The sequence below is a fragment of the Carassius carassius genome, chromosome 32, assembly GCF_963082965.1.
Source record: "Carassius carassius chromosome 32, fCarCar2.1, whole genome shotgun sequence".
NCBI classification, from domain to species: domain Eukaryota; kingdom Metazoa; phylum Chordata; class Actinopteri; order Cypriniformes; family Cyprinidae; genus Carassius; species Carassius carassius.
The window spans coordinates 11,729,008-11,751,655 of record NC_081786.1 but is presented as its reverse complement, the minus strand read 5'-3'; the positions used below and the strand labels follow the sequence as shown (position 1 = coordinate 11,751,655).

General features: G+C 37.5%; 1 protein-coding gene across 1 annotated transcript; it reads right to left on the bottom strand.

Annotated features, from left to right (window-relative positions):
- Positions 1 to 661: 661 nt before the first annotated feature.
- LOC132112684 (N-acetyllactosaminide beta-1,3-N-acetylglucosaminyltransferase 2-like) lies at positions 662 to 15,580 on the bottom strand. The gene is made up of 3 exons (XM_059520271.1): positions 15,393 to 15,580; positions 3,241 to 3,370; positions 662 to 1,943 (listed from the first exon to the last, which is right to left on the bottom strand). Exon 3 carries the CDS (start codon positions 1,923 to 1,925, stop codon positions 732 to 734), a length of 1,194 nt encoding a protein of 397 aa, XP_059376254.1. The 5' UTR covers positions 1,926 to 1,943; positions 3,241 to 3,370; positions 15,393 to 15,580; the 3' UTR covers positions 662 to 731.
- Positions 15,581 to 22,648: the final 7,068 nt, after the last annotated feature.

Sequence of the window (22,648 nt, the reverse complement as noted above, 5' to 3'; positions counted from 1 at the left end):
GAAGGCAATGTGTTCCTACATTAAAAAGACCTAGAGCAGCAAGTTTGGATTAGCCTTGTGATGGCTGCATAGAGTGTGTTCAAACATATCTGTTCACTGTAGCATAATGCAACGGAATCTTCCTATAGAAAAAGAAACCACATTTTATCAAAATGATTGACATTTATGTTCAGGTGTGCGGTGTATCGTCTGTGCCATGTTCAGACCAGCTGAACTACATTTCCCACAATTCTCAGCACCGTTGATCTCAACCACAGAGAACTGTATAAATACTTGTAACATTATCAGCAGAATTTTTTGACACCGAAACTCAAGCCATTGAAATACTGTGTGTGTGGCAATTTAGAGCTACATTTGAAATATATACACATCTAAAGAGCTCATCATCGCTTCTGACCTTTGACATGAAATTAAGTACATAAAGATGATAAATAAAAATCACATTAGAACAATGGTAAAATGTTAAAGAGCTAGTCCACCCAAAAATGACAATTTTGTCATCATTTACTCAATCTCATGTTGTTCCAAACTGCAGAACACAAAAGACGTCCATATAATGAAAGTCAATGGGGATGAAAAAATAAATAAAAAGGGATCAGTGATAGAGTTTTTTCTGGTCAAACAAATGAAAATAAAATACAAAAATCAATCATACATTTGTAAATTATAACCAAATTAGCACTTTTGGGTGAACTATCCCTTTAAAGCAGCCGAAACCCTGGACCAACAGCTCAATGACAGTTCAAAGCCGGGTTATTCAGCCAGGCCCAGATTTTAATCATATGTTGAGGACTTCTGGGATGGACCAGCATCAGGCCGTTATAGGCACAGGCATTATCGCGATATTTCTCCTCGATATCAAAGGTCCTGAAGCCTTTGTTCTTCTCAGGAGCAAGGCCCAGTTTCTTAAGGCACATACCTGTGTAGACATCATCAATGGGGTAGAGGGGCACCAACCTCGAGACGTTATGAAGTTTCTGGACTAGCTGTCCCGAGAACAAATAACCACCCCCACCCGCATAAGCAGGGTACTTTCCAACAAACAAGCTTTCCGGGATAAAATACTTGACCTTTTTGTCTCGGTGTGGACCAGCGTTGGTAATCACATCTCCTACAAACAGTTCCTTGGCTTTGGCATGAGAAAGATTGCTTAGGAAGTCTATAATGCGGATGGTGTTAACAAAAACATCGTCGTCGCCCTTGAAGACGTAACTGACTCCAGGACAGCGGGTGTTCAGCCATTCCAGGAAAAGCACTTCCTTAATGGTGAGGTTGAAGAAGGTGTCCCTAAAGTCCCATTGGAGAATATCTCCATGTATGGAGCTCTCATGGAGAAGCATCTTTGAGAGATCAGGAAAGTGGTCCTCCATGGCTGCGTTTCCAAGAAGGAACACTGTAACGACCGTTCTGTTTGCAAGGAGGCCAGCTTTGCCCCACGACTCACGGATGGCCTGACGTCGATCAAAGTGCGGGACTAAAGATTTGATAGCTAGGAGGAGGAACGGCGGGTCATTGCATATGTTTGGCTGATCCATCACGATGGGATAGGACCTGCAGCGCATGAAAAGCAGAAAGTCCTTGAAGCGATCCGGTAGAGAGTTGTAATCCTTGACTTGGGTGGTCACCCTGAAGTCCGGCTCACAGGAGTGCAGACTAACTGTGTCGTTTAGCCAGTCTGGAAGCTTAACAATCGTGAAGTTGAGCTTTTCTAGGTTGCGATTGTTGATGTAGTTCAGCTGTTGCTGTTGGCGATTCCAGTAGGCGTCACTGGGGAGATCTTTTGCCCAGAAACGCTTCGTGGGAACCAGCTGCTTATTTTTGTTGCTTTCTCCCTTCCCAGCATTGAGAGAGACCTCCACCACTATGAAGATGAACACCATAGTCATCATCACCATGACCTTCACCTTCCTCCGAGGTCCCTGCATGGTGTCGAGACTCGCCACCTAAACCGCAGACAAAAAATAACATGGATAAGGACATGTTTAGGACTACGTTCAGCACTACAGATTAAAAAAATAACTAGGAAGCCATTGGTTCTTAAACTTTTATGAGCCAATGCTTGACGTTTTAGTTCACGAACAACAGACAGAGCTGAACACAGATCCCAATAAGTGCTGTCACTGTAGTAATACTGACTGTATGAGTGGCATATGCATTTTTTTATACTTCTATTCAGCAAGCATGCAATAATTCTGATAATTGATCAAAAGTGACAAAGACATGGGATGAAACACTAGCACACTAAAGATGTGATTGACCAACAGCACTTTACAAGATAATATTGGATTATTTGTGCATGTGTTGGCAACTAAAGTGTTTGAGTACTGCGTGCTAATACGAAGTACAGATCGAGAAGACAAACTACTAGTGGATACAAAGCTATCATTTACTTGAAGGACTTGGCCCATTTCAAGTCTGACTGACTGTTTTAATTTTAGAACGGCATGCTAAAATTAAACCACGTGAACCTCTTTACGTTTATGCAATTGTGGGTTAACTCATAAAGAGTTAAAGAAAACTTCATTTGGGACAACTTGGAATCATTTTGCCATTTTTAAATTCCAACACTATGAGAAAGGTTTCATTTCGGACAATTCATACTTTTTGAAGACTAATATTACTTCTTTTAATTCACCTGAACATGTTATCTTCTCATCCATCTGTTGCTTCTCTTTCACAATATCCTCCCTCTTTTTTTTGGTCCGTTGCTTTTGTCTCCCAGCAACCCCTCTGCTCTGTTGCACATGGTTTCTCCCATTTATTAAACTCCACATTCTTCAGTTCAGTTTACTTTTCCATTACCTTTCTGCTCTATCCTAGCCCACTTTTCACTCACTCCCTTCTTATTCTTTGTATAACCCACACCCTTCGCTATAACTCATAAGGGATATCAATATAAGGCCTTGTATTTCCTATGGAACGGAGCTGAATGAGAGTCTAGTGTTGCAGATACGACACAAAGGACTAAATTTAGAGCGGCCCCATGGGCCAGCTGGCCTCTGGGAAAAGTAGTGATTTAAAGACTACATATGAGCCAGTCAATGACTCTCCAACAAAAAAAACGGCATTATCTTTATTTTGACTTGAAAAATGCATAAATGTCTCAATATTCCTGAATTGAATTATAAAACGTTTAAATGGTACTTTAGTGAACTATGACTAAACATTGTATACAACAAATGATACAATAAGAATGGTTTCATCTCAGCTTAAATGATTATACTTTGTGTCCCCGTTTACCTGCACAGGTGAGACTATGGTGGGTCCAGGTGTATGGTGCACAGGTGCTAGCAATAGTTTTTAGCCCATCCTGACACAGTAACAGAGCGAATTCACAGAAACAGGGATGATTTGGAGAGGAAATCCAGATCTGGGAAAAAAAGCAAAACATGTTGTTGTGCTGCTGCTATAATAGTGGATACAAGGAAGATCTGAGGGAACATAACAGCAAGAATAAACCGAGTCTGCTTGCACTTGAGGATTAGTCCAGGTGGTCTGAGCGCAATTATTTGTTGGCCTTGCTTGAAATGACTTGCTTTAAAAAAAAAACAAATTTTTCATTAAAAAAAGACAACAAATTAAATTGCAAGTTGCAAATTAAAAGAAAAAAAAATTCACATACATATACACACACATAAAACACACAAATAGTTTTTCATCATAATATATAAACAAATTTTTCGATATAAAATAAACCTAAAATTTCTATATTTTGCTGGGGAAAAAAAGTTGAATTGTCAAACTACAAATGAACAAACAAACAATGTCTAAACGTTATACACATTTCAGAGCCATGTCCAGGACATAAAGTACTTTTGAGGGCACTGATGAGAACAATCTAGACATTTAGTGCATTTGTTCCTCTTCTCTCTGACCGTAAGTGCTCCAAGTAACTAAAGAGTCCCCAGGAGGTGAAGTCTCTTATTAATAATTAACACTACATTTGCTGTGTAAACAGTGAACTGAATCGCTCTCCATCCTCATGTCAACAGACTAAAGACTCACACGGATCTTTTCACTAGCCCTTTACAAACCATTATGCCATTATGTTTCTAGGGGTCACTCCAGAGTCCAGAGGGTTTGAATAAATGTAATAATTATCTCTTGAAGATGTCTTTAATTGGATGTAAGAGAGCAGTAGATGTTGGCTCAAAAGAAGCCCTCCCAAAATGGAACTTCTAAGTATTGTAAGTCAAATATGCTCTATGGAAAAACTGACCTTCTCTCTCTGGTTACAGAAGAACAAAGGGAGGAAATGGGATTGTAAAATACTTCAAACAAGCAATGGCTAGACTTCCAAAGTGGACCCCAACTTCTATCTGTACCATGCAGCTCCTAATTTCTTGTAAGACCTCATGTAACAGTTTTTCTTTTTTTATTCTATTACTGCAATCTTTTTTATCTTTTTCTTTTTTCTCTGTGAATGTGAGTGTCTCCTTGTAGATATTTTGGTTTACGTTCTCTATGTGTGTGCACTAAAACAGAAAATGTCAAAAAAAAAAAAGAAAAAAAAAAAAGATTGTGAAAACTTTCCTTTCAAATAACGTGTTGCTCATCTTTGCTGTTGGTCAGAAAAGAAATTTAAGCAACAGTGTGCAAAATCCAAAGCACAAACAACAGCAATTAGGCAATGGCAAAAAAATAAAAACTTTATAATACAACATGCATTGGAAAATATTTAATGCTACTGCTGTAGAAGCATTTGTGTGTAAAGAGAATTTATTTGTATTCTTGCACCGCTATCAGCCGGCAGGATGGATTTAGATTTTTACAAATGAGGAAAGGTGAATGTAAAAGTCATGAGAATTTAGAGCATCCTCGACATGCCCAGAATAAGTCAAGACAAGGAAGAATCAATTGTTCTGTCTTTAGTACAAAGCAGAGCAAAGTTGACTATAGCTGTCAAGCAACATAACTTTTGTTCATATATGCATTCAAACAGAATTCAACTGATGTGTGGTTACAGGTCTATCACTGTCGGGCCACTGTGAGCCAGTGCTTTAAAAGGGCCGGGCAGGGCTGATACCCTCTGACCTGTAGCACAGAGGCCAAAAATAGTGCTTGTGTTTCCACCTTCAGGCCAGAAGTTCTGCTGCTCTTCACTAAAACCCGCCCTTTACACGCCAATGGCCAGGGTTTTTTGGCCTGACGAAAACCTTGGGCCAAAGTGGGCCAGCTGGGGCTAGAGGAGTGGTTATGAACAAAGGCGGAGTTTCTCTGGGTCTGGAGAGCGCCAGCGCCGCAGATCATTTCATAAATCTAACAGCTTTAACGGCAGCATTAAAAACATTTTTAAATAAGTTGAACTCAAAACTCACTTTCAGTCAGCAGTGTTTGAAATAATTTGATCCGATCCAACGTGGATTATATTCACCATACAAGACAGGAATATTTATAAGCGATGCAAAAGACTGTGCACACTAGGCATTAACATTACCATAGTAAACATGGTAAATATGACCGCTTGAAGAAATCAGGCGTCAGCCTTTTTATTCTCGATCACAATAGTGTATTTATTTAGTAACTTCTATTATCCGTCATAAGTCTCGTCTCGAGAGTTTAGCTCCACGTAGCCTATCATAAAAATATAATAAAGTTTTTGGTTCGGGAGCTTTTATAAAAATAGAGATATCATTCATTCAAAATGTGACGTATAGGCTACTGTGGCTACAAATAAACAGAAACGGACTCGACTGAATGAGCAGGCTATATTCAAAAGTGTTAAAAATATATAAATAAAATGGATTTATAGAATAATAGAAGAGATTATTCGTGTGATTAATTTTGAGTCCTGATAAATTAATTCCTTATGATCAAATGTATCACTTATTCTATAGTAAAACATTGATGCTGTTGAATATTAATATTTAACAAAGCATGCAAAACGGCCACTTTTATTATATTAGTTTTGTGATCACGCATGTTCCAGGGATTTATTTCTTAGTTTTCTGATAACTTCTCTTTGTTGGTGAAATGACGAGGTTGCGTGACGTTGTTCCTGGGAAGCGTGTAAAGGGCGGGTTTTAGTGAAGCGCAGCAGTGCTTCAGGCTCGACTGTGGAAACACTGCGCTATTCTGGCCTGAGCCCGAGGCTATTAGCCCCGCCCGGCACGCTTTAAGCCCGGCCTCGCTCTGGCCCGGCAGTGGAAATGCGGCTAATGAGAACAGAGCACGCTATATATAGCTCCAGTTAAGATTAAAAGCACTGTCTATATATACACACCCACACACCCACTCACTGATGATCATTTCAGTGTGACTTCAAGTCCACTGCTGTTGTAAGAGATGAACAATACGTTTGGGGTTAAACAAAAAGCAAGCCACTCTGTGATGAACTACCTGGGCGCAGGTGCATGGTGACTGCAAGCCATTTATGGGAATTAAAAAAAAAAAAACCTATCCAAATGACTAAGCATTATACAATTTAAAAGTCTAGGGTCAATGAGGCGAATACTATGCTGCTGAAGACTGCATTTGTTTGATCAAAAATACTATATTGTGAAATAAATTCAAATAACTGTTATCCATTTTAATATATTTTAAAATGTAATTTATTCCTTTGAGGGCAAAGCTGAATTTTCAGCAGTCATTACTCCAGTCTTCAGTGTCATATGATCCTTCATTTTAATATCCTGATTTCCTGCTCAGGAAACCTTCTTATTATTATCAATGTTGAAAACAGATGTGTTTAACCCTTGTGGATTGTTCAAATTCACTACCCTTTCGAGTTGTTTGGGATGAAAACATCCACTCAATTAAACTGCTGTAAAAATGTATCAGATTTTCAATTTTTTTTTGCATAAATCTGTTAATCAACCTCAGTCCTGATCAAAACTACCAAATGTTTTAAAAAAATCCAAGATTTTAACTCTTTAATTGCCAAGTTCATAAATGATGTCACTGATTTGGGGAAAAAAAACACACAAAATGACTTATTTTCAATATAAAAGTAATTGTGGCTGGATTTTTTTTAATACTTTTTATAACAGTCTTGGGCATGTCAAAGTTTAGTAGCAACATTGGCTTTGATGCATTGTTAGTTTTTGTGCAACATTAGATTTAATTTTTTTCTCCCTAATTAGTTGTTGGTGGCTGTTTTTGCCCCATTGACTTCCATTATAACAACATTTTTTGATTGCAAAGCCATGACACCATGTAATCATGCATTCTTGATTGTTTGTGGTTTTCCCTTTTGGGAAGAGGTAAAATTTGTTAATTTTACAGTTGATCACTAGGTGGGACCATTAACCCTTTAGATAGGCCTGTGCAAAAAAGGGCATAGTTTCTGGCTTGTATATGGAGTTATATGGAGTATAACAGCAAATTATAGTGTTTGTGTGTGTGTGAGATTCTTGATTGTTGGTGGTTTTCCCTGTTGGGAAGAGGTAACATTTGTTATTTTTACAGTTGATCACTAGGTGGGACCATTAACCCTTTAGATAGGCCTGTGCAAAAAAAGCTTAGTTTCTGACTTGTATATGAAGCTATATGGAGTAGAGCTGAAACAACGAATCGATTTAATCGATTAAAATCGATTATTAAATTAGTTGTCAACTAATTTAGTCATCGATTCGTTGCTAAATAACTTTTATGTGCCATAAGCGGCTCATTTCGTGCATATTTCAAATCTGCGGTGACCAAAGTGTGGCAGTAATGAGCCACCGGAGGTTTTACTCAGCCAGTAGAGCAGGAGAAGTAGCGAATAGCCAATAGCTGGCCTCGTTTTATGTCACGTGCTCCCCGAACAGCGTCTCTGCAGCATTTAGCGGGATGTGGGAGCATAGACATCATATATGATGTTTATGTGTGGGAGTACTTTACTTTGAGCCTTTAAAAAAGAAGCGTAACCTGTAAACTCTGCACTACTGAACTGTTTAAGGGGACATTCACATATCGCGTCTTTTGCGCGCTCAAGTTATTTCCAACACCGCACCGCATCGAGTTAAAAACATTTCAACTTTTCAGAATGCTGCAAGCGCACCGCGGGTCATGTGACAAGAACTAACCAATCAGCTTCATCCTTTCCCGTAACAACGTTAAAAGCTCAGTCAAGATGAAAGGAACAGCTGATCATAGCTGTATATGGATTTCCATTTTGAAATAAATTTAGTAGCAGAGCTACTGCAAGCGATTTTTTGAGCTGCAAATCCATTTATCCTTTGCTGAAATTTCCGCGTCTTCTAGGAGAGAGCACGTCATGGTTGCTTAGCAAAGGCAGAAGCCTCAGGGGCGCTTCTGCTCGTGCGCTATGGAAAGAAGGAGAAAGCGGTGCGCCTATCATTTTCCACGCGTTTTAGGCGCGATTTGTGAACGGCCCCTAAGACTTTCATTTGTGCAGATTCTCCAGTAAAATGTTGTTTGCAAATGTTAAGTCGTAAAACATGATAACATTGCTTTTTAACAGTTTAACAGCTTTACAAACATGTTCCGTAATCAGTTTGTCGTTTACCAGTTCATAATTCAGTCGTGCAGCCTAATTATGACTGAATGAGCGAGGTAAATGTTTAAAGATATTTGAAATGCACTTTGTTTATTCTTATTGATAATTTAAGTTAAATGCTTTCAAACTTACGATATACACTACAGTCTCCGTGCTCACAGCATCCCAAACACAAATAATTTTTAGATATTTTTTTAATATTTATATTTTCATTGTCTGGCTATCTGGTACTTCGGTATGGAGTTAAAGGTTAATGTTATAACTTTTTCGCTAGTATTCTATCACATTGTGAGTTTATATTAGCACCTTTTGTTGTTTTCTCGTGGTAACTGATACACGGAAGCGCTGCTACGTGACGTCAGACTTAACAAGCGAATAGACTAAACAAAAGCAAAGTACGTGGATTTAAACACTTGCATGCCATCGTGCTGGATATTTAATGGTGAGAAGAGCAGCAAGCAACACGAGAAAGGGCTTGACTTGTACCAAAGTTTTAGAAATGATTATGTAGCGTGACCCCTCCAGAGAGCTGCAGCTTATTTGAAGTTGGTATTGCATTTTGGTTCATAATACATTATGTTCATAAATTTGATGCGAAGTAGATTTTTTTACAGGATTTTAAGGTTTTAAACTGGCTTTACCATCAAGAAAAGACGAGCATTTCACATGTAGGCCATCTGTACTTTTCACCATCAAAAGGAAGCAGGTGCATAAACACACTTCTTTTTTTATTGTTTACTCCATGTAGTTCTGAGAGCATGAGGTGCATATTTAGATTTTTTCAAATACTGTACATCAAGGTAAGTGCACAAAGGTCTCTCTCACACCCTCTCTTTCTCTCTCTCTCTCCATCTCACACACACACACACACACACACTATAATTTGCTATTATACTCCATATAACTCCATACAAGCCAGAAACTATGCCTTTTTTTGCACAGGCCTATCTAAAGGGTTAATGGTCCCACCTAGTGATCAACTGTAAAAAATAACAAATGTTACCTCTTCCCAACAGGAAAACCCACCAACAATTTAGAATCTCACACACACACAAACACTATAATTTGCTGTTATACTCCATAAAACTCCATATACAAGCCAGAAACCAAGCCTTTTTTTGCACAGGCCTATCTAAAGGGTTAATGGTCCCACCTAGTGATCAACTGTAAAAATAGATTTTTTTACCTCTTCCCAAAAGTGAAAACCACAATCAAGAATGCATGATTATATGGTGTCATGGCTTTGCAATCAAAAAATTTCGTTATAATGGAAGTCAATGGGGCAAAAACAGCCACCAACAGCAAATTAGGAAGAAAAAATTTAAATCTAATGCTGCACAAAAACTGTGATAAAAGGTAAAAAAATATCCAGTCCACAATCACTTTTTATATTGAAAATATGTAATTTTGTGTGTTTTTTTCCCCAAATCAGTGACATCATTTATGAACTTGGTAATTAAAAAGTTAAAATCTTGGATTTTTTTAAAAAATTTGGTAGTTTTGATCAGGACTGAGGTTGATTAATAGATTTATGCAAAAAAATTGAAAAAAATATTTATCTGATACATTTTTACAGCAGTTTAATTTAGTGGATGTTTTCATCCACGAACATCCCGAAAGGGTAGTGAATTTGCCCACAGTGTACCGTTGAGTTTTTGAAAAAAAATTTTTGAAAAAGCATTTTCCCAAAATATGGGTCAAAATAAGATTTGTCACCAAAAATCATTCAATTAGCTCAAACACAGAGAAAGTTGTGGCCAAAATAAGACTCAACTTTACCACCTAGTGGACGAAAACGTCCCCAACAACGCATAAGGGTTAAGTATTTTTGTGAAAAAAAATTATGAATAAAAAGGTTTCACCGATACATCTGAACATCTTGCGAATGCTTTTAACTTTTGAATTGTGTTGTATTTGTGAAGGAAGAAAAGTGAACAAAAATGTATGCTTATCTTTTACATACAGCTTGGCAATGTGACACAAAAACAAGGCCATTACCAGCCTATCATCTCCCCTTTAACAGTATAATGTATCTGAAGTCCCTTCAGGCATAGGTTTCCTTGAAAAGGGAGAATTCTCCATCACTGAAACTAATTATCTTGGGTGGAGTTGGGTGGAGTTTTCCCATGTGGCACTTAAATGGAATACAAGTGACCAAAACAATCACAGACAGTGACATGAAACGGTGTGAGAGATCTTAAAGGGGTCATATTTTGCTTTTTTAAAGATCATTATTTTGTGTATTTGGTGTAATAGAATATGTTGACATGCTTTAATGTTCAAAAAACATTATTGTAGGTCCTCTATGCCCTGCCTCTCTCAAAGGAGTCCTTTTCTACAAAGTCCCTCCTTCCGACAAGCGCAGTCTGCTCTGATTGGCCAACTGACCCAGTGCATTGTGATGTGCCCAAACACCACAAAGCACTCGTTGGAAATATAACGCTCCTTTCCTTAATCGTGAGCTTCATCCTTCAACATAAATGTAAAAGACAGTTAACAATGTCCTTAGTTTTACCATTAGTTCAAGCCCGAAAGAGGAACAGAGTGGCCTGACACAGTGATTAAGCTTGTATGTGTTTGCAGTACACGAGCCACAGACGGTTAAGACAGCTGACTCCACCGTGTGACCCTGTCACGCTCTCTCTCACACACATATATGCAAAACTCCTCATTTGAACAGTCAATAGTAAATACTTAAACCAAAACAAAACATACAGTTAGGGCTGGGCGATATATCTAATGAGATGATCATGCGCATCTAGTCAGTAAATCTGGTTCCATGATTACTGCTAAATCGCCATCACCTGCTTTCAAATGGAGTGGCATTTAATAGAGCCGTAGATCACTGACAAGCTACGCAATATCACCTTCGATAATCACAGAACCAGATTTACTGACTAGATGCACAATCATATCGTTAGATATATCACCCAGCCCTACTTAGAGTAACCAATTTAGAAGCACCAGATTGTTGTAGCAAAGTCAGAATTACCTCGTCTCCTAGGTTCACAAAACGGTCATCCATAAAATGTGTTGATGTTTTGTTGCAAGTAATCTTAAAGATTCCTAAATTCCTCTACTTTCGGAAAGCCATTCCTCTACTTTTTGCCTTCACCTAGATACACACAGCATCTCCCTGACATGGCTGCTTCAACAGTAACTGCGGTTACTGAAACCATGCCTTCTTTCTTTGCGTGAACATTTGGGCGGTAGGGCTGGGACAACGCGTCGAGGTCATCGATGACGTCGACGCAAAAAATACGTCGACGCAAAATGTGCGCATCGATTCGTCGACCTGTTTTTATTTCTCTAAAAAACGTTTGCAAAACGTTTACCTTATGTGCGCTGAATATACGTGATGGCCGGATCAACATTCTGTCCAACGTTATATAACCAATCCAGGGGTTTTTCTGCATTGATCTTTTTTTTTGGCGGCTGTCAAAGCCTTATTTGATCGGTGAGTGACAGTGATAGGGCGCGTACGAGAGAGAGCCCCGGCTGCCCGCGCACTCACAGTCTTCAAACAACACGAGCGCTTCTTGCTCTCTCCCTCCCTTGTGCATATTAATCAAAATCATTAAACACGATAGAAAAAGGGCGAAACACCAAAGTTTCACGCGCGCTCGCGCACTCACAGTCTTCAAACTACATGAGCGCTTCTTGCTCTCTCCCTCCCTTGTGCATATTAACCAAAATCATTAGACACGATAGAAAAAGGACGGAACGTCAAAGTTTCACGTGGAGCATGACAGGCTGCTGGCTCCCACTGTTAATTTTTTTTTTTTTTGTAAAAGCACTCTCTGTATTAGCTTAAAGCCCTCAAGTTTACATTTACATACTGTATTCTTTCAATTGCTCTAAACAAGTATTTTGGGTGACCTTTTTTATTGAATACTAGACATCAAGTTGTTCTTATTGTCATCTGAAAGAAGAACTTTTTTTCAGTAAGCTAGGCCCTATGTGTTCAGTAAGCTTGTTTCAGTAAGCTATGTGTTTTCAAGGTTTCAAGGTTTTATTGAATGCTATCTCTATACAAGTGTAAAGTAATGCATTCTTAGTCAGTCTTATTTTGTAATTTTAAGAGCAATAAACATATATTGCAATGTTAAGGAATTGATGTTTTTTTCATTCAGATATGTAAATCAACATGTATAAATTGTTAGTAGTCAATTAATGGGGAGATAATCGAAATCAAATCGGTCTGAAAAATTAATCGTTAGATTAATCGATGCATCGAAAAAATAATCGCTAGATTAATCGTTTTAAAAATAATCGTTTATCCCAGCCCTATTGGGCGGCATTACACAAATATTTCCACAGTGATGTAGACATGTGGGGGCATGTTTTATCGAGCAGTTTTAGGGGTGTGTGGCAGAGTTTTAACTTTGATAAAGAAGATTTTTTGGAGAGAAGTCTTTGGATTTGAGACTTTAGTCTTTGCGACTTTAGATCTTCATTACGCACCAAGAGCTTGTAACACTCCAAAGAGAAAGGAAAAATTGAAATCGCATCATATGACCCCTTTAAAAGAACAATTCTGAGGAATGGCCCTACACGCAGGAAGCCCCCTCAACTTCCTTTAAGAAACTGACTGATTGCAGCCTCTAAACCTTTTACACATTCTGTAGTTAACTTTAAAAATACTTACATTTAAATGGGTAAAATGAGACGAAAACCTTGGGGGCACAAGCTTACACTGAAGGACATTTCCGGAGTCATCATGGAAATGTATAATTAATGAGTCTAACTCCAAGGGATTTACCCTAGTTAGTCAAAAACCCCACTGATGCACACTATGCGTACACTACCTGGTCTTCCTACTCCTGTTCAGCACAATGACTTCAGAAGTTCAAGAATAAACAACATTTGCTGCTTCATTAATTCAAAAATGTTTTGCCCCACCAGTTTCACAGACAAGGCTTAATCTAGTCCTGGACTAAAATGCATGATTGAGCCGTTTTAACAAAGCCAGTTTCACTGACAGATCTTAAAATTTGTCAGTGTTATTGTTTTGTATGAAGACGCACACCAGTAATGTTTTTTTTTTTCTAAATCACATTTATAAAAGCTACTTAAATTCCATAATTGAACAAAGAATTGATCCTGGCATAGTATAAGCCCTGTCTGTGAAACCGGGCCTTGGAGTGCTAAAATTTAAGCACCATTTAATATACAAAGGAAAGCACTGATGCAAGAAACTGTACTTCGATTTGTCCAAGCCAAATGCACCACCACAACCTAAAAAACCTAATCTGGGGGTTGTTCTAAGCTCAAGCACATACTTGAAGACTGTAGGCAACATTCCTTAAGAGCTTGCAATCTCTCTGTAATAAGGCTAACATTCTACATGCTAGTGAAACAAAGGCAGAAATGAAACCCGTTCTGACTCCACAGTTAAAACGGTTTGCAAATAAGGGAGGTTAAAGCAACTTTTGCGGTCTTTCTCAATGTTCAAGCATCATGCAATTCAATGGATAGTTCCCCCCCCAAAAATGAAAATTCCTGTAACAACATGCTAAAAAAACATGGATGCATAAAGAATTGACAACATTTGTGAAAAAAATAATAAATAACATTCACATTATAATGTATAGAACAGATTGGCACGGCACATATTGCATTTAACTGTAATTTAATTATCTAATGACATTAATGCACTTAGTTTCACATTAGTTTGGCATGGCATGCTCACCCAACAGCAAGCAAACGTGCCACCATAACCAATCATAAAAATTAAAAATATATTTTGACAACTGGTCATTAGTGTTAATTCCTAGTACACAGTTACTCATGTTAATCCATAAGGATGACTTTCTTTTTTCCAGGATCTCTTTCGCCTTCTCTGAAAAAGGGCATTCAGAATCAAACAGGTCTTAAGAAACATTCCTGGAAACGGCCACTGATCTAATCTTCGTCTCCACTTTCAACCCCTTTAGGGAACAACAGTCTGAATACATTTAGGTTAGAAAGCGTAGCTGATGAAAGCAAACACTTCATATAATGTCTAATTTACAACTAACAACAAATTACGCTTTGGAGGAAAAATCTTATGTTACATTATGAAATCTTGTTTAGGCTGGATTCATAGAGCTGGAACTGGAAGTTTAAAGGTCATTTAATGCATTTTCTCTGGACAGCTGTCATTTGAGACATTTCGCTTCCCCTTTTAACCTGTGCAAAAATCAAAACCAAACTAAATGCAAACAACAAGGAACACACACCATAAAACTGTGCAATGTGCTTAGTTAAAAGGCAATTAAGATGTGATATTTATGACAGTAAATGATACACTTTTTGAGAAGAATGCTCCTGTTCATAGGCCTACTATGATTTCATTGTGCTGTAGCTGTAGGCTACTAAACCCGCAGTTACACCATAACATCTGTCAAAGTAAATGCACACCTTGTACAGACATGATCAGGCAGGTCACAACCTGATAAAGACTACAAGTACAATCTAATGAAGATTCAATCAAATTACAGAATGTGAAACTGAACATGGGGAACTGTTGATATCCGTTAATATTAATCTACTATTCACACCAACCTTACATTGTTAGTGTACGCACTAGAATAGACACACGTAAGCGTTCATATAAAATTCGTTTCCAATTACACGAACGATGGCAGCGACTAAATTTAGGCTGTTTTGGAGTAATGTAGCCCAGTTTTTTCTGTGAATTAGCCTACCGGTTGCATGTAGCCTATTTCCAGAAGCTGTTTGATATGCAATCTGTGACTGCACCTCTCACCCAGGTGACGCCGCCGAATAGACACTATCAAACAAACTAACTTTACTTTTGACCGGTAAAATGCCGAAAAGACACCCACCAGACACATCAACTTTCGCTGAAACAGCATATGTAAAGAACCCGTTTACACCTTTATTTAAACAAAGCTTTAAAGCAAATAAAAAGCAGTGTTTTAGCAGACCTGCTAACGTCAAAACTCACCCGCACGCGAACGACTCCGTGTCGCGCTCCTCGAGACAAAACATGAAAGTTAATGCGGACTTCTTGATATCAAAACTCAGCGGAAACCGACTGGAACCAAACTGATCTAATACCAAACTTCTGCCTTTATCTTAGTCAAAGTCATTATTGCCTTTCAGCTCCAGCTGCGCGAGAGCGTGTTCACATCCTGTCTGTCTCCAGATCTGCTTAAGATCCACTCCTAGGGCGGGGTAAAAACTGTCCTTATTTACTGCACTATTTACCAAAAATTCACTTTGTTTACAGTACGTCCTTCGTCACTAGAATGAAAACTGACTGCCTACAGTGCCTAGTGCTTTCTTTAACGTTTCCTGGAAAAACGTATGACAATTCGTTGTATACTTCGACTAGATGATTTATTTTGGGTTTACATTGGTTTTTAGGTTTACACTGCCGAATTGTAGTATAAAATGTAAGTTATAAATTTAATAATACTTGTAATTAGGCCTACTTGAGCTCATTCTAAACATTCGTTTGAAGAGGAACAATGCTGTAAAATATATGTTTCTATCTAGTCCAATAAACCACTTTCGGCTACCAGCTGGCTATATATGGAGGTTTAAAAAGCAGCAAATGACTTGGACCAGCAAAACAACCGCCCTCAAAACCCACCTAATACCAGCCTGGAAGACCAGTAAACTAATGAGTAGTCTTTCACCAGGTAAGAGTTGAAATTCACAGGTTTCTGACTGAAATGTGGTCAGATGTAAAGCATGACTCTTTGTGGTCCGTCACTGGATGAAATAAGTCATATTTTTTTTATGAATCTTAGTTTTCATTGTTTGGTCAGCACAGACAAAGCTCTTTCTGCTGCATCCCAGTGTTTAAAAAGTGTATTTTTATTTGTATATTGGTTCATATTAACATTAAGAGATAAGTTTGTCCCGTCAGTCAGTTTATCAGGAACAATGGGTATATTTGAAAGGTGTGAGCTGAGCAAGATCATATGTCCTTATTGGTTATGTTCTGTATTGTTTTGATCTGAATTGACAGGTGAGGCTTTACTTGTGACTTCACACTCAACCGGGGATGTAACCCTCCTTACAGAGGTTTCAGGAGGAGCATGTTTATATGAATCCACCAATCACAGTCCTGAGGAAGTATAAACCGCTCTTACAGTACATCATTCCTTACAATAAATCTTGTGGCATTCTTGCTCACCCCAACTTTTTTTCAGCATGCTGAGATTTTAATTCAAGAGAGTCCTGTATGGATTGGACAGCGAACCAGACCTATCCACATTCTTTCACATCTATTTTTCCAGAGAAAATGGAATACTATATATATATATATTCACTTTATATACATCAGGTTGTGACCTGCCTGGTCATGTCTGGGGTGCATTTACTTTGACAGTTGGTTTAGTGTAACTGCGGGTTTAGTACAGCTACAGCACATTGAATTCATAGTAGGAAATGTAATACTTTTTTATAGATTTATATTTAAAATAAATGCTTCTCTTTTGAATTTACTTTCCTGAATCGTGAAAAAAACAACAACTGCATCATATTTACCACAAAAATATTAAGTAGCGAAACAAAAACTAGTCCCAAAGTGTTAAACAGTAGTGTATATAAAAAGAAAACAATCTGAAAGAAAAAATAGTTAAAAAAAAAACAAAAAACATGAATACTGAACTGAATTGAATTGAATTGATCGACATTACTGTCATCGTATTTTTCTGCATACAACGAAATTAGGAGCAGTGCTCCTTACTGGTGTTAGAAAAATAAACATATAACCACAGACAATAAATTAGACTATAAGACTGTACAGAACAATTTTACAAATACCGTAAATACAACAAGTGACTGAGTTGTGATATTCGCATTGAACAATCTGAGTAAAGTGACCATTTATAGTATTGTACGTTGGCCTTCACATTGATAGCCTATGCAAAGTATATTTAAACAAAGGTACAGATTAAATGGAGTGAGTCCCTGTACAGATTTAGTGATTAGATATAGTATTTCACAATTGACATATAGTGTATATTATTGCACATGTATTATTGCACCTTACTGCAGATATAGTTTTACACATTTAGAAACCAGATATGGTTGTTTCACTTGACATTATTTAGTGCATTTGTTTGAAGTTTTGATAAAGTGCACAGACAGTGCTATTGCAGATTGACATACTGCATATTGTACAATATTGTATATCTTCTATGTTGCATGTTTTACTCTGAGGAAGTGCAGCCGTTGTTGTGCCTTTTTGATGGTTGCTAAGGTGTAAGCAGACCAAGACATGTCCTTGGAGTCCCAAGAATTTGAAGGTGTGGACCCTTTCGACACATTCCCCATTGACGTACAGTAGACTGGGGCTGATTCAGTGTGACACCTCCTGAAGTCCAGAATGAGCTCTTTTGTCTTAGAGCTGTTCAGGGACAAGTTATTTACAGAATACCACTTCTCTAGTTTCTGGACTTCATCCCTGTAGGCTCATTCATCTTCTTCTGAGATGAGTCCAATCACTGTGGTATCATCTGAAAATTTGATGATGGTGTTGGTGGAACGAGTAGGAGTACAGTCATATGTGTATAAGGAGTAGAGTAAAGGGCTCAGTACACAGAGAATGTCTTATCTAGTTTGCGTTACTTGAGGTGCATGAACTCCACAAGTTTGCACAAAACCTGATCATCATGTTCTCAAGCTTGATTTGAGATGATCCAAACAGTTAGAACATCTGACCATCTGTAAATCACATGGTCAATGTCACAGACTTACTTAGTTAATTAGTGACCCAGAAATAGTACAGAATCTACTACATTTCTTATTAATTTTGTTTCCCTAACATTTCTCAAAATTGTAAAACTTTCAGTTTTAAATCAGAGTTTGATTTGGATGCTGCTCTGTACGAACATGTGAAATGAAAGCCGAAGACCAAGCTCTCTTTTAACACCTCTAACTTAAAATAGACATTCATATACTGACACACATATGAACTCCTAACATCTGTTAGTCATGTCTGCAGTATCATTTCAGGCTGGTTTGCATGCCAGTCATGGTAGCAACAACTCTAGATCCATAGTTATGCAAAGACTGAACAAATTATAGCATTTGGTATGTGCATGGGTCAGACAGGGATCACAGACTCAAAAACATCCACATCAAAGATCAGTAAAAAGACCTAGTTCAGATTCTGCTCAAATCACTCACACACAGACCACTCCGTATGCAAGAAAATGGAGATAAGATTAAAACAGATAATACTGCATTGCTTTGGCAGATGACAGGAACAGAATTTCTTATTAATGGGTGATAAAAGAATGATATCAAGAGCACTCTTTGTTAGTGTGATTAGATTAGTTAGAGAGGGTTAGAGAGCATTTCAGAATTTTGTAACAGACCCTCACAATGCCCACAGCTCTAATCTCATTGAGTTAATTCTTAGAGCCTTTTTTCTGATACACAAATTAAGGCTTGGGGACAAAACAAGTTGTTTTTCATAGAAGATGAAAACATTTTGTCTTTTTTTTTGTCTTAGGATAAGGCATTTCTGTCTAATGGATTACATTTACAATGAAAGTCTGTGGGATCCAGTGTTGTTTTGGACCCCACTGACTTTAATTGTAAGGACAGTTACAAAACAGTTTTTCAAAATATCTTCTTTTGTGTTCCAAAAAAATTGATTAATACCTTTTAATATACAGGTTGGGAATATAATCCACATGCAGACATTCAAGTATGTGAGGTCATGTGAAAGGATATACTCAGATATTTTGTGTGTGTATACAAACATCTTGTTGTTTGGAAACTCAAATGTTGTGGCAACATTATAGATGTTGGAAGCTATGTTACATCTATATTGGAAGCTATAGATGTACAGTAAGTCAAAATTTAGTACATTGAGTATCAAATACATTAAAGAAACTGTTGTTTCTTGGAGCAGTGTAAACAACAGTTTATCACAATATCACAGTAAACTACAGTTTCTACCTCATGATATTGTGATTAATAAACAGTTTACACTTTTCACTTTTTAATTAATGCCCCTTAACACAATTCAGGTTAAAACAACAACAACAACTAAGGCAACAAACTGATAAGAAAAATAAAAGGGCCCTTCCCTTAAAAAAATGTTTTACAAATAATAGTAATAGAAAAAGAAAGTGCTTCTCAGACCAGGCCAATGTATTTCTGTAAAAGTTTTTTCTTTTTCTGTAAAATAATATTTGATAACTAATAGCTATAATCCTGAAAATGTCACTTGTGTGTTGCATACAGTTGTAAATTAATTCAGTTTTGTATATATAAATAATTTCTAAGCAGATCATCATACAGCTCAATATCATAAGTCAAACCTGTTCAGGTGTGGGTTTTGATTTCTTTGGAACTCCAGAGTGGTTTGAAGGAAATACCCTTCATGTGACTTCAAAGCTTGCGTGTATGTTTCAATTTCAAAGTCTACACAAAAAAGACAATGCTTGACATGTCAAAACGTTATTTTAGTATGTATTCTTTATTTTGCTTCACAATCCACTGCTGCATTATTACAGATTATAGAGTGCGCAAGGTTAGGATGACTGACATTAAAATGTTAATCCACCAAGACATGCTGAGAAGAACAATATGTGCTTTGTTCTGTAGTCTTGTGGTCAGCTGTGCTCAAAGGCCATTAAGTACTGAGTAGCTCTGCACTGTTTATTTGCTTGCTTACAAGTTCTCAGTACAGTAGAATTTGAAATGTTTTCAGTTCTATGGAACTCTGTAACCACAGAGATGGTAAGGAAGAGATCATTATCCTCTCCAGGGGAGAAAGAACCACAGACTCATGAGAGTATTTTCTGTACACAAGGCCCCTCCTTGAGTATTTTTCAAAGAAAACCCTGTTGTCTCCTTCTCATTACTGCTTTGAAATGATTTAACATTGTTCCAAGACAAGTGCATAGACAGACCTTCTGTCACCTCAGAAGGGTGAAGAGGTTTGTTCAAGATGTTCTTGTCACATGTTGTTTTTCATGAGTGCTCGAAGCGTGTAAAAAAAGCCTTTAAATGCACAGATTCACAGAGGAAAAGACAGACTAGTTTTCCATTTGAGACCATTAGCTCTGTGTCCCCCTGAGGGCTGTCTTCTAAATAGACATTAAGCAGACTATTAGGCTTAATTTCCTGCAGAATCTTCATGACATATAAAGCTCATAATCTAGGCTGTCTGTAGTCATACAGCATGTCACATGTGTGCAAAGTGAGGATTGTGGGATCAAAATTTTGCTTTAAATTGTAAAGTTAGTTTATGTAGGCTGTTCATATGTTATAATATATATTTATAGTACACTACTGTTCAAACGTTTGAGGTCAACAACATTTATGTTTTTGAAAAAGGTCTCTTAAAGGATACATATCATGAAAATCTGACTTTTTCCATGTTTAAGTGATCGTGTTCCTGGAGCATCTAACAACTTAGAAAACATTAAAAAGAATAACATAATTTTTTTTGGTAAGCCTTTCTCAGCAAGCTTGTGAAAAAATTAGCCATTCAGATTTCGTTTCCCCTGTGATGTAGAAAAGGGATCTTATTAATATAACCACCCCTTAAGTTTCCACCCACGGCAGTGCCATTTTGTTTTTGGAAGCAACAGCGGTGTACTAGGTCTCATGCCATGGTGAAAGTTCAAGCAAAGCATGATAACTGTTCTGTCTTTTGGCTGCACTGACTTCAGAGTCTCAGGCTCAGAGGAGACCAGAGCAGTGGATTTATTGATTTATTAACTGTGTATTACGCTGCTGCCACACAGATTTAATTTGAACTTGTCATTTTCTTTCCCAGCATAACCACAGCATCGTGGCACCAAAGAGGGAGATGAAAAGATCAATCAGAAGAAAAGAACAGAAAAAAATCTGATTAAGAGATGGGAACTACTGAATCAAAGAGCCAATTATATTCTAATGTGTCATCAAGACATCAACATATAGAGGTGAAATATTTCCCATCTCTGTAATTCAGTTTGAGCATCTTGCCATGTAGCAGATGCCTCTTATGCAAAGCCAATTACAATTGTGGAACCACCTACCTGCAGGAACCGGACATTACCAAAAAGCACAATAGATATAAGGTGACCTGAAGTTCACCCTGACTTTTAACTGAACTGGCTACCACCAGCATCCATGCCATTATTTCTGCTTTTGCCATTCTTTATTGTTAACTTAGGATATGACCTCGCTCTGACCCAGGGTCAGTACTTCATTGTCTTTTGTAATATCAAACACCAGATCTGCCAGATCTTTATACTGCTGACTATGGAGTAAAAAAAGAGCTTGTCTTTCAGCCCAGTCATTGAATCCAAGTGAATCTCAGTTCTTTCTGACACAGAGGACCAGCTGTTCTCAAGGGAAACAGTTACCTTTACCTACAGGATTAGATGCAGAAGAAACTTTTACTTCTTGTTTCTCACAATAAGCTCACTTGTGTTTTCCCTAGAATTACAGAAGATATCTCAACATTAAAGTGTGCTTATATACATAATGTTTCTTTATTACTTGAACTAAACCATTAATTAATCAATCATTTTCATATATAAACTAGGCTGACTGAAATCACTGCAGGATGATCACTGTAGGATGTTTTTAACTATTGGATGCAATTGACCCTTTGCAAATAGCCCTGATGTTACACACCCCGGTAAAGTAGGTGGTGGAAAAGAGAGAGAGACCCTTGGCAAAAGCTTGATTGACAGATGATATGACCAATCATAATGCCAAATCTGCTTTTTTGTCTGATAAGCTAATCAGACAGGAGAGTAGATTAGCTTCGGTGGACTTGAAAATTGAGTTGAAATAAAATTTCATGTTTTTTCATTTCATTTTTTCAAATTTTCATTCATGTTTATTTTATGCTTTAAGTAAATATGAAAAAATGAATGGTTCACTACAGTGATCTGTCATGACACATTAAAGAGCCACAAAACAGTATTTATTGTTTGTATTTCTTTAAAATATGACAAAATTTGAATGCTAAGACTTTGTTTCTTACCAGACGTAACCTGCTATGTCTTCTCTATCAGCCTACTGTCAGTATCCTCTTTGCTCTATGATGTATTTTTTTACTGGATAGATTATGATGTGTAGTGTGAAAGCGGCTTGGCTTGTCGGACATAGCAACAGTAATTAAGGAGGGTGGGTTTTTGTGAATGCTCAGTTGTAGCTCATCTTGTTCTATCAGGTGTTGTGCACATGTGCAGAAAGACGGTAATACATGCAAGGAATGCAATACAA